Source organism: Phycodurus eques, chromosome 16 (assembly GCF_024500275.1).
Source record: "Phycodurus eques isolate BA_2022a chromosome 16, UOR_Pequ_1.1, whole genome shotgun sequence".
Lineage (NCBI taxonomy): Eukaryota > Metazoa > Chordata > Actinopteri > Syngnathiformes > Syngnathidae > Phycodurus > Phycodurus eques.
Window position 1 is genome coordinate 22,012,310 of NC_084540.1, and position 12,598 is coordinate 22,024,907.

Here is a 12,598-nt window from a genome sequence, read left to right on the forward strand (position 1 = left end):
TATTTGTCTATATGTGCCCTGTAATTGACTGGCGTACTTGAACTGATTTGCTTCTGTTTGCTCTGATCAGCCAATCAGGGGATGGAAAAATACTGACGTCATCGAGGGCCAGCGCTGTGGCCCTGCGAGGATGAATTTGAAATCTGATTGGTTAAAGAAACATTAGTGTTGCCTAATATAGTAAATTACAAGGGCCAGCAGTACTGATTGTGAAGGCCCTTGGACAGATTACGTTGACATGGCAACACATAGAGGCTGAAATAACCAATAATCTAGCATCCACACACACACGTCCTGGAAGCACTGCTGCCATGAGAAACGCTATGAAATGAAGCGATAGACTGTTAGGAATAAATTCATGCAATTTCATGGAACAAATACTAAAAGTGAGGTTGGTGAATGTTAAAATTGTAAAAAGAGACTTTGTGGACACCCTGTATAATGCACGTTGTCTCTCCTCCAGGTCAGACCAGCGGAGCAACAGCAGCAACAGCTCAATTCTCAAATACGAGAAGCAAGCTGATGGTGGAGGTGAAGCCCACCCCAAAGAGCTGCTGGGCCCTGAGGCCGGCGTGGCCTTTTTCCTGCTCCTCCTCCTCGTCTGGTTCCTCAACCGGGAATTCGAGGTGAGTTACCGTCTCCATTACCACGGCAACATGGAGGCCGACCAGCACCGCATCAAGATCCAGAACATGAGGGACCAGGCCGACTGGCTGCTCCGCAACATCATCCCCATCCACGTGGCGGAGCAGCTGAAGGTCACGCAGAGCTACTCCAAGAACCACGACAACGTGGGCGTCATCTTCGCCAGCATCGTCAACTTCAGCGAGTTCTACGAAGAGAGCTACGAAGGCGGCAAGGAGTGCTACCGGGTCCTCAACGAGCTGATCGGCGACTTTGACGAGCTGCTGCGCACGCCGGCCTTCGCCAACATCGAAAAGATCAAGACCATCGGCGCCACGTACATGGCGGCGGCGGGCCTCAACGCTCAACAGTGCGCCGATGCCGCCCATCCTCACGCTCACCTGCGCGCCCTCTTCGACTTCGCCCTGGAAATGATGCGCGTGGTGGACGACTTCAACAAGAACATGCTGGGCTTCGGCTTCAAGCTCCGCATCGGATTCAACCACGGGCCCCTCACCGCCGGCGTCATCGGCACCACCAAGCTCCTGTACGACATCTGGGGCGACACGGTCAACATCGCCTCCCGCATGGACACCACGGGCGTGGAGTGCCGCGTCCAGGTCAGCGAGGAGAGCTACTGCGTGCTCAGCGGCATGGACTACGACTTCGACTACCGCGGCACTGTCAACGTCAAGGGGAAAGGGCAGATGAAGACCTTCCTTTACCCCAAATGCGGCGAAAGCGGCCCAGTACCACAATACCAGCTCTCCGTGTCTCCGGAGATCCGAGCGCAGGTGGACGGCAGCATCGGACGCTCGCCGACCGACGAAATCGCCAGCATGGTGCCCAGCGCGGCGGCGAGCGGCCACACGGTGCCCAGCGTCAGCGCCGGATCCTCCGGCAAAATGGGGCTTAGTCACGAGACGGGCGACGGGCTCCATGGGCGTCCCTCGGGGCAGGCCTGTCACGCCAGGCGCTCCGTGTCGCACGGCGGCCTGACGTCCGTGCACGTCACCAACCTGGAGGGACCGCCTTTGGGCGCCAATAGGAACCGGCTCGTCGTCTCAGCGGCGGTAAAGCCTACCCAGATTGCAACAGCTGCGTCCCAGAAGGACAAACACCAAGATTCCAACAGACTTTGAGCAGTTTCAAGGCTTTTATTACACCCAGGGGGAGGACACCTTTTTCCTGTTTTTATAAAGTCCACCGAGGACGACATTAATGAAAAATATGTTCCATATTAGGAACCTTTGTGCGTTCCCATTTCTTTTTAGAATTGCGGTCGTTTCCCCTCTCCTCTTCCACCTGACAGTTGGCATTTGAAACAAGCCCGAAGGAAAGTTGTTTTTTTTTAAACGCCCCAAACTTGAGCGGGTCGTCTGACATTCGTAGTGGCTTCTGCCAGGGCGGAGGAAGACAACGATATGAACTTGATGGAGAACTTGATTATCGCTACCTTTAATCTGTCTTCTTTTTAAGTGCCTTTAGAATAGAATAACATCTCGACTCCAGCCTTTTTCGCAGAAATTCTTAAAAGGGAACAAAAATGCTTTAGCTGTATCCCTGTTGTGCTTTCTAAGCCATGTTTTTTTTGCAACCTTTTGCCTTTGATTATCAAACGGCTGACGTTATAGGCGGAAAGCGCTACACGATTTATATTCGCAAAATGCTTTCCTCGTTCGTCGTGACAACGCCAAAGCTGTTTAAAAGACTCGGGCGCGTGAGGTGGAGCTGCATGTTGAGTGTGTGTAATTGCATGCACAGTATACATAGTGCGTGGGTGTGCTTTCATGTCCATCCTAACAAGATCAAATGTAAAACTACTGGATGACTAGGGACCTTTTGTATGCCGTTGAATGTTTATTTTAGTAACATGACAGTCTCTCAACTCATCAAGCCGGCTTGAAATGATCATCCAAACTTTTTCTCGTCTTTGTGGATCAGGAAGCGGCACCATTGAGTGTGTTTGAATTCATCTTTGAATTAGAGCAAAGCTCAACTTTCTGCTGGAATTATTATTTCCATAACACTTGAATTGTTCGTGTGACTCTTCGGTCCTCTCACTTTGATCATAGAAGCCGAAGGTTTTAGTTTACTGAGATCATTCATTTCGTTGTATTATTATTGTTACAATGCAACCTCAAAAGTAAAATTCTAAATGTTTTACAATTTGGAAAATATGCCTCAAAAAACACTCAAAAGCCTGAATGTCAATGGAGTTCTGTTCCTACTGCTGCGACCTACCCCGATTTTTTTTGGTGAAAGTCTATTGCCAGTTTTCTGCTGTAACAGCAAGTAATTGTGACGTTTATGTGAAGTATAATTTAAAAAATATTTGGACCTCATGTGGAGCCTTGTGGAACACCCACCACATCTATATACAGGGGGTCCTGAGTTTACGACGGATTTCTGATCGTATGCCTGCAATATAACCCAAATTTGTGCTTTAGTCTGAACACTCGGTAGTCTATCACTAACCTATGCTAACACACTAGTTAAGTCATAATTAAAATAAATATTTGAATGAAAAACATTTCAAGTCAAGGTTTTACAATTTGGAAGCATTTCTGGAAAAATATGCTTCAAAAGTCACTAAAAAAACCTGGAATTTGGCGGCGTTACGTTCGTACAGCGGCAATGCACCCCACATTTGTACACATCATAGTCTATCACCAGTTTTCTACTATAACGCAAGTCATTGTTACATTTATTGTAAAGTATAACGTAAAATTCTTTGGACCTAGTGTAGACCCTTGTGGAAAACTGCCAATGTGTATCTATAGGGGGTCCTCTGTTTACGATGAAGTTCCATTCCTACGGTTGCGAGGTAGCCCAAATTTGTATGCAAGTCTGAACACTCTGTAGTCTATCACTAGCCTATGCTAACACCGTAGTTAAGTCATAGTTACAGTTAATATTTGTATGAAAAAAAACTTGACGGCCGGAGACATAAAATAAGAGGTGAACCTCCCAGAAATCACCTCTTTACGTCCATATCATGTGTAATCAGTTTCCCCTAAAAGAAAAATGTTTTTACACTTGTATGACATTTACTTTAGGTATGATTTTTTTTTTTTTTTTTTTGGTTAGCACGTCTGGCTCACAGTTCTGAGGTTCTGGCTTCAACTCTCCACTCCAGCCTTCCTTTGTGTTTACAAAATAGAAACAAATGAAGGGCCAAAGAGGTTCCACTGTTATTTGAAGTCATGCTAGTTAAATGGATTGTGTGCTCAGAGGCAAAACAGATGAACAATTGAAATAGAATATTTACCAACCCAAATGGAATTATAGAAATAATTTATATGCCCATTTGTCTGATTAAATAGCGTCGTGTATGATTTGACATAACCCATTGTGGTGTACATATTCTTGTAAAGTCGTGGGTGTCTTGTGCCTTTAATTTTTCTTTCTGTCCCAGAATCAAATACATGTAGTTATTAATGGATATTTTTATGTATTTGAGTAGTGCCCTTGTTTTCTTTTTTAAACAAAATTCAATGTAAACATCCACAACATGTTCATTAACACGCCTTACAGCTGACTTACATCGTCATATTCATTTCCTATCTTGCCTTCTAATGTAGTCTGTATTTATTTCTGCATGCAGTTTTAAGTGCAATAATTCAAATGGAGTAAAAGGGATTTTATGCTTATGAGCACATAATTCTCACCCAAATGGGTAATTATTACCACAGTAAAGGTACGCTTCAATAATGACCCGAGAATAAGTGCTTAGTAAGTTTTGGATAAAGCGCATATTCATCTATTCTTTACTAATTTGGATACTTTTTTAAAAAAAATGTGACTTAGACTTAACTCTTAATTAGTCACTAGCATCATATTAAAATAAGTATTATAAGTGGAAAGTTTCTCCTCAAGTTTTTTTTTTGCTTCTTGCACTGCAAACATGATCTTTAAGATGTTTGTTGTTTGACGTACTGAGCTGTAAAGGACGTTCCGAGCCGCCTGCGTGGCATGCTGGGAAATGTTGATGCCAAAGAGTGTCATCGCTGTCTCGTCTGCGTTTGAAAAATACATTTCCCGCGTGTCTGCTTTTGGTGAGCGCGTTCAAGATAGCTTGTTCATAAATTCAGTGTTTGCACAAGGTATATACGTACTCGGTTTTATGTAGAGTCTGACTTTGTATTGTATAATATCTGAGCATTTTCTATTATTTATATATGTGCATGTATTGAATAGCATAAAGGACTAGCTCATTTAACAATGTTGGAATAATACACAATACGTGTTTACATTTTGCCTGCACGTGAGTTAAAACGTGTGTGTTTTGGAAGGGAGCTGTATTCATTTCAAGCTATTCTTTTTACATTCTCTGTCATAATATAATATTAATTGTCATTTTTTTCCTAGCGTCCCAACTAGCCAAATAAAGACATTACTAAATGTATACATTAGGCAGTGTGAATAGCCTGCCACCCACATGTTTTCATGACTTATTGTTGTTGTTTGGATTGTTGTTTTTTTCTGTAAATAGCGCGCTTATTTGGTATGCAAAAGGAGGTAACCTTAAATAAAGTCATGTTGTAACTTTCTTTTCCACTTTGCATACAACCCCCCTTTTTTCCCCATTTCTACTTTGTTGTTGAAGGCTTTTACTATTAAGCATCAGATCAATGAGGTGCGAGACATTAGTGAAGTTTGCTTGCTATTCACTTCATATTAAAATACAAAAGAAAACGCTTCTCTAGTATGAACATAATGTGTACTCTAGTTTGATAGCATATAAACAGCAGAAGCATACGTAAAAGGTTTTTTTTTTTTTAAAGAAAGCATAAAAAAGAAAGCATAACTCCAAAGTGTATAACTTTATATACTTGTGGTATAAGAGTGTTTTTGTTGTCATTGTTATCTATTTATTTATTTACCTAAAAGATTTCTGTTGTAAGGGTACCTCAAAAGTGCTGGCAAAAATACCGGGTGTCCCTAAAGTTTGGACACGGGCAAAAATGCATATTTTCAAGAAGTGACATTTTCAACATTTTATTTACTTGGAATACAGTATTAACAAATAACATCTATAACATAATCTATAAAATATTTTTAAGCACAGCAAATGTCAAATAGTTTATAAAACATGGTTATAAATTTGTGTATATTTTCCCTCAAAACTATACAATTGTTTTTTTTATTATTTGTTTTTTTGGGGGGGGGGGGGGGCGTGTCAATTCAAGTTGTATGCCCACAATGACCCATAGCTCCCAAATTCCAAATACAAATATTGTTGTTTAGAGCAGTGGTTCTCAAACTTTTTGCTCCCAAGTGCCACCTCAAAAAATACTTAGTTCTTTAAGTACCACCATCATGACCAACATTAAAATACATTTATAAATAAATAAAGTGTTGATAAAAAATGAGACAGAGGTTTCATGCCTATAAAGTATATTTAATATTATTGCAAGCCACTGTAACATTATGCAGTTTGGACATTAACAGTGTACTTAAAAATAGGGGAAAAAACTGCACTTAAATAATAATTCAAATAATATGTATTGCACAGAAAAGTTTAATAAAAATGTAACTACTACAAAAAAATCAAACTATGCATGTAAATGTGTTGTACTATCAAGTTAAATACAACTGAACTGTACTTGGGCAGTGATTATTTTGCGTACCACTACAGGAAGCCCACGTACCACATTTTGAGAATCTTTGGTTTCGAGCATTTACTTGCAGAAAATGAAAAAGTGTCAAAATACAAAAAAAAGGTCTAGTGTTTTTTTTTTTGGTTGCTTAATTTGTTTCCAGAGCTATATAAAAAGTACTGTAACGTACATTAAATAAAACATGAATATGCTAAGTATTCTTTATTCTTATGCCATTTCTTTTTAGGTGTAATTTTAAAAAATGCGAAATTGTACATTATTATTAATACATTTTGATGATGGCAATTTGTCTTACGTCCACGTGACGCACGGTGGGGCACAGGTTTACGTCGTGACGTCATGAGCACGCCCCCCCCCCTCCCCTCCCCTCCCCTCCCCTGCCCTTCTCCCCCACAGTCTCGCTGGGAAGAAAAAAAAACTTTTTGTATCGTAGGAATCAACAGCCGCCATCTTGACGCGGCTCAGAATCGGAATTTCTGGGGGAGCATTAATTGTAAAAAAAAGCGACCGGAGCCACCCGAAGCGGACCCCGAACGGCATTTTCTGGGCCCAAATCGAAGCGCGAGGTCTTCCGGGGAGGATTAATGCGAACGTGAGGGCTACTCGGCATTTTGTCGTGCCCAAAGCCCAGCGTATATTTGATTTCCCTTTTAGCGAGCGCCGCTTCTCGCCGTTCGTCCGTCCCGTGCCGCCGTATTTTCCGGCGCGACAGCCACCGAAAAAAATAATCCGTCTCAAAGGAAATATTTTTCGATTTTTGCTCTTTTTATCCGCCCCGAAGGCGAATTTTAAGGGGGCTCGTTTCGACGGCGAAAAAAAATGAGTCCGCGCCGACGCGTCGCCGGCGATCTCCGCAGAAATGGCTTCGCGTTGGCTTCGTGTAATATTTCCTGATTGATTTTAATGGATTCCTCTCGACGCGAGATAATTTCGGATGCAGTTATTGGGGATAATTATGTGGGTGTTGGATGTTGGATTATCATGGGGTGATCTCCGGCGGCGAAGCGTGGCGCTGTTGCCTTTCTTTTGAAACCTCCTCTCCCCGGGCAGCATTTTGCCACTCGAGGGAAAAAAAAAAAGAAAAGAAAAGAACCCAGTCCAAATGATTCTTTTTGACGCGCTGTCATATTAGCTAGTTAGCAATTCGAATAAAAGAAGCCCCTCAAGCGGAAGCCCCAGAATGGCTGACAATCTGCTGGATGTCGGACCCCCCACAGCAAAGCGACCCAAACTCAATTCACCTCTGTCGGCGTCGGACGGCCCAGGTGAGTCCTGCTGCTTCTGCTTCTCTTCTTCATGTTTATCTTGTCACCGGGGTTAAGATGAACGATGATGGGACCAGGATCCCACAGTCGAGTCACAAAAATCCAGAAAAATCAAAAGACTCACTGAGGGCTCGCCGAACTTGTACCTTCTGACAGCGACTTTTGACACTCAAAGTCACAAGTTACATTCATTCGTCGACATTGTTTCATTTCCATTTAATCATAACACGCATTCAAAAATGGCAATACAGGACGTGTATTGTTCTTTAATTGTGTACACCTGTATGTGCATTTAAACTAGGGATGCAGCGATACAATTTTTCAGTTTTTCAGATTGTATGTCCATTTTATATTAGGGATGCAGTGATTCCATTTTTTTTCACACCCATTAGGACTACTTGCAGTACATTTGGGTACTCACTGGTACCAAGTAACAATACTTACTTGGTACCAGTAATTACTTGGTACATGAACATGTAGTGTCATTCAAATGTAACAGTATTGAGAGTGACACGTTTTTCAAAGTTTTGCCACACATTTCATTCAAATGTAGCCTGCAGCACAAGGGACTTCAGTTATGTGGTGTCTTCGTCTGAACACTGAGCACTATGTAAAAGTGTCCCTTCGCATACTCGTTCGGCACCTGCGGATTCATCCATTCGCAGATTTTTTTATTTTATTTTCAACCCTGAAAATGCTTATTGGCAGTTTATCCCCGCTTTTCTAAGAGTGTTTTTGGTTTAAAAAGATAATATTTTTTTTTTCAATTCAATTATTATGGACGTCCGCAGATTTTCACTATTTCACTCCGTATCCCCCGCGAATCGTGGAGGAGCACTGCACATCACAGATGGAAAGCATGTAGATTCCGGTGGATATACAAGTAGGAATTCAGATGCTATGTTAGCTCTTTGTGTGAACTATAAAAAAAAATTTGAATAAAATAAACAAGACTGCTCCTTGCAGAATATTACAGGTTTTAAAATGTAGTGATACATTATCACACCATCACTTCTTAAAGTTGCACCAAAGTCATTTTACGTTTTGTTTCGAAAGATGTTAAAAACATGGTTAAAGGTAAATGCTGAAAACGTGCAAAGACTGACAATTAAATAATGAATTGTTGAGATGTAACAAACGCTTTCACCATCTCAGCTGGCCAAATTATGGGGGCGGGGCTAAAACAGGCGCCACGCTGACGTCACCAGGGAACAGCATGAGTTGGCCCGCCCCCACTATATAACTACCGAGCGCCATCTATGGCTGTTCGCCAGAATTGCGAGTTACTTAGTAATAATAGCTTAACACTTTTCCACCACGCTGACATCGTGCAGTTAGCCATCAAGCCCTGCCTACAACCTGAAAAATGCATCTTCCCTGAAGTGTTTTGTTATTTGGGTGCGCGTCTCTGTTGTGGTGACCCTCACGCAGCGAGCCGGCGGCAAGTTGGACGGCTCCACTGCGAAGTGGCCTGCTACTAGCGGCTAGGCTAGTACTTATTTGTTTCCTACCATTTGAGCACAAATGACAAGCTTTTGGTAACTAGCCAGTCGGTTGCTAGCTAGCAGCTAGAGAAGCTAATTTAGCAGTTTAAATCTTCGCTCAGTGTTCCTCCTTGTCAAACTTGACAAACTGATTGACTCAAATGCACATCACCAGTCACCAGAAGATCCAAATCACTTATGTTGACAAAAAGCTGCACTCTTATGCGGCGAACGGGAGAAAAGGGAAAGCTAAACCTTCCAAATGTTAAGTCTGTAGCAGCACTGAGCGACTGTTCTGCTCAGTCAGCCATGTGGCTAGTGGCAGGCGCAACTATCAAAATTAACATAAAATGGGTAAAGTTTAACTTTTGCTGCCTGAAATGAGGTCTTAGTGAGATGGTGTGACTGTGTTCAAGGTTAGCTTCAGACACAGTGGATGATGAGCGCATTTGATGAATTCCGCCAACCTTTTTCCAGAAATCGAGTGCTAAATATAACTACAAAGTCGAGGGATAAAACAGCGCAGTGATGAGAAAGTAGCCCAAGGGTCTGTGTCACTCGTCCAACCCGCACAACAACTTTGTACATCACCGGTGAGACTTTGCATGTTTAACAAAAAAAATATTCAAGCCTTATGGACGACAATTTATGAACATCAGTGGATGGTAACCCCACTCACGTTTACATTTTAAGGTAACATTGTGGATTTTTTCCACAATTTAAAACAGTTCACGGTTTGAAAATCTTGGTGACACGAATTCGTCCAAGTACTTACATAATGATCAGGAATTGTAGAACGCCGTATTTCTTGACTTGCGATTGAAATGAGTCCGTTTTCATGGCAATGAGCGACGGTTAATCCCGCCCGATATACTATTGGGCCAATGGCTTTTGTTACCATGACAACCAGGGGTGGCGCAAGGGGATTGAACAAGGTAAGAGTCTTGTACTTTCTGAAGTGAAGTCCAATGTGTGGGGAATAAGGCGACCACTTGTAAGGACTGAAAACGTTTTCGCTCAAGGAGGCAGCACTTCACACACTACACTTCACCACTTGTCAATTAGTGTAGCGGATTCGTGCATGTGGCGCATGCAATGGAAACATGCCAAACACAAATACCCGCCCCCTCCGTATTGGCAACTTTACGGAGGAATCCTGTATCTGCTGCTTATCAGAAGCTAACGCTTGAAAGTGGCTGCTCTCAGCCAGCCCAGCTGCCAAGTCACAGGGGGAGAAATTCTGAATGGCTCGCTCACAGACACATCGTCAGCAATAGGCTAGTAAGGTAGAAGGCCAGTTAACTAAAGATTTACTTGGTTGATTAATTTCACACTTGATGGGTCGGAAGACTTCCCAACTATTTGTATATAAGCTATCTAGTTGCATGTTTTTCATGATTATTTATTTATTTCCTGTGGAACATGTCCTTGGCTTTTTCTCAAATGCTATAAGACAAAGCCGAAGCCGTAGGAAAGTAGTACAGGTACAGTAATCAGTCTCAAGGAAGCATGTTGAAGTGATGTATCTCGACTGAGAGACAAGTTTTGTATGTCGGGGAGGAGCTAAGTTTGGCCTAGGTTGTTAGTGGAAGTTACGGAGAGTCTTCACCAGAAGTGAATGTATACGTGTAGACTTTTGTTTTTGTTTTTTAAATCAAATCATCTGCAAGCCATTTATTTTTCAGGATAATGTTGTAAGATGATTTTGAAATGATGTTAAACTGTTGGGATCATAGTTATTAGTATATTTATTAGACTTTACACTGATCTGATTGGCTTTATCGGTATCAGCCGATAATTAGCATTTTATGCTGATCGGCTTTGTCATAATTCACCGTCATTGATCGGCTCCGCAAAAGACATTTACTCCGCGTTGCCATCGGTACAGTATATTTGAATCCAAAAGCTAGTTTATTTTAGCCTTGTCGCGTGTCTTTTGGCATAGTATTGTAAAAATCTGACCGCCAATAAAGTTATAAAAAAAATATATATGTCGGCGGTGTGGGACAGACAACACTTAATGCCTGGATCAGACGAGAAGACAAATTTGGTCTTTCACAATTGCTCTATGTCAGACTACTGCAATAAAATCTTGTACTCCGATATCACCGCATCCCGTCTTTTACGATCACTGGGCTTTATCTTGTCAACTCAAACGCTACCGGATACACTCGTTACCATGGCGACGACAACAATAGATCGCGCAAATATATTGTGTGTGTGTGTGTTGGGGGTAAAATAAGGAAAAAACGTGTGGTGGTCATCATCGGTGCTTGGTAGATTATGTTCTTTCAGGGATTGCTTGAGGTATGTTTTATTACGATACGGCTCTCAAGCAGGCAACAAAATGTTCTGTAGCCTAGCAAGCTAGTGCTAGCACTAACAGTTGTACGTAAACATGCTGCCGTTCTGTTGAATCATGCTCAAAAGATTCTGTGTGTGCGAAGTAATTTAATTACAATCAAGTAATTTAATTACACTAAGTTAGCACCAATTATTTCTGTAATGTTGGTTTGACCTGACTAAAAACTTAAACCTATGTCAGTGGCCAATCCTTGAATGCCCCTAGAGGCCTTTTGTGTAAAATGCTAGACAATACTTGAAGATACTCAGTATACAGTACACAAGTATATACAGTAAATGAAGAAGTCATTTAAATAGACACATTGCTCCATCTTGTGATCGGATCGGTGATCTGTTATTGTTTTTATTTTAACTCTCTGATCGATGATCACCCCCAAAAATCCTGATCGTATAAAGCCTAATATTTATGGTTTAATCTAGGAAATTCTAAACATTTTTAAGGGGGAAGTCTATTTTGGGTATTTTTTCGCTATTCGCTGCCTGTGTACTCAGTCCATATCCCCACGATTAGCTGGACTGTACTTTTATGTAGCAGATTTTAGGCTTTACACGATCAGGAATTTTGGGGACGATCACCGATCAGAGAGTTTAAAAAAAAAAACGATAACCGATCACCGATCCGATCACAAGATGGAAGAATGTGTCTATTTGAAAGGCCTGTTCATTTACTGTATATACTTGTGTACTTAATTGCTCAAAAAAACAGTGCAATCTTGAAAGAGCAAATTTGTCTTTGGTCTGATCCGGCATGACGTGTTGTCTGTCTCCAACGTGTTGTCTGTCCCACACCGCCGAAGTTTAAAAAAATATATATATAACTTCTTTAGCCGACAGAGATTTACAGTACTACGTCAAAAGACACGCGACAAGTCTAAAAATAAACTAGCTTTTGGATTAAAATATTCTGTGCACGCGGTGACGCGGAGTAAATGTCTTTTGCGGAGCCGATCAATGACGTCACTGATCGGATCGGCGAATTATGACATTAAAGCCTATCAGCATAAAATGCTAAATATTGGCCGATACCGATCAGCCCGATCAAATCGGTGTAAAGTCTCATTTACACTTCCAAGTCATTAGGACATTGGCCAAGTCTTACTAAAAGTTATTGTAGCTATCAACTAATATAACTGTGCAAAATGTCTTTTGATTTTCAATTTGATCTTTAAATTAACTTCAATGAAAATGGAGTATTTATAGGATGTTAAACAATAAAATGACCATCCCTTCATAATGA

General features: G+C 41.6%; 2 protein-coding genes across 3 annotated transcripts in view; both read left to right on the forward strand.

Moving 5' to 3' along the window:
* The window catches only part of LOC133414441 (adenylate cyclase type 9-like), a 35,527-nt gene extending 30,351 nt beyond the window's left edge, over positions 1 to 5,176 (forward strand). For both annotated transcript variants that reach the window (XM_061699792.1, XM_061699793.1), the window contains one exon: positions 464 to 5,176. In XM_061699792.1, coding sequence (XP_061555776.1) covers positions 464 to 1,766 — 1,303 coding nt within the window. In that variant the 3' untranslated portion in view covers positions 1,767 to 5,176. The remainder of the gene's footprint in view (positions 1 to 463) is intronic.
* A 1,507-nt stretch (positions 5,177 to 6,683) lies between these two features.
* Positions 6,684 to 12,598, forward strand: part of LOC133414440 (CREB-binding protein-like) — a 32,005-nt gene continuing 26,090 nt past the window's right edge. Inside the window, 1 exon segment of the mRNA XM_061699791.1 lies at positions 6,684 to 7,513. Within this exon segment, the coding sequence (XP_061555775.1) occupies positions 7,429 to 7,513 (85 nt within the window). The 5' untranslated portion in view covers positions 6,684 to 7,428.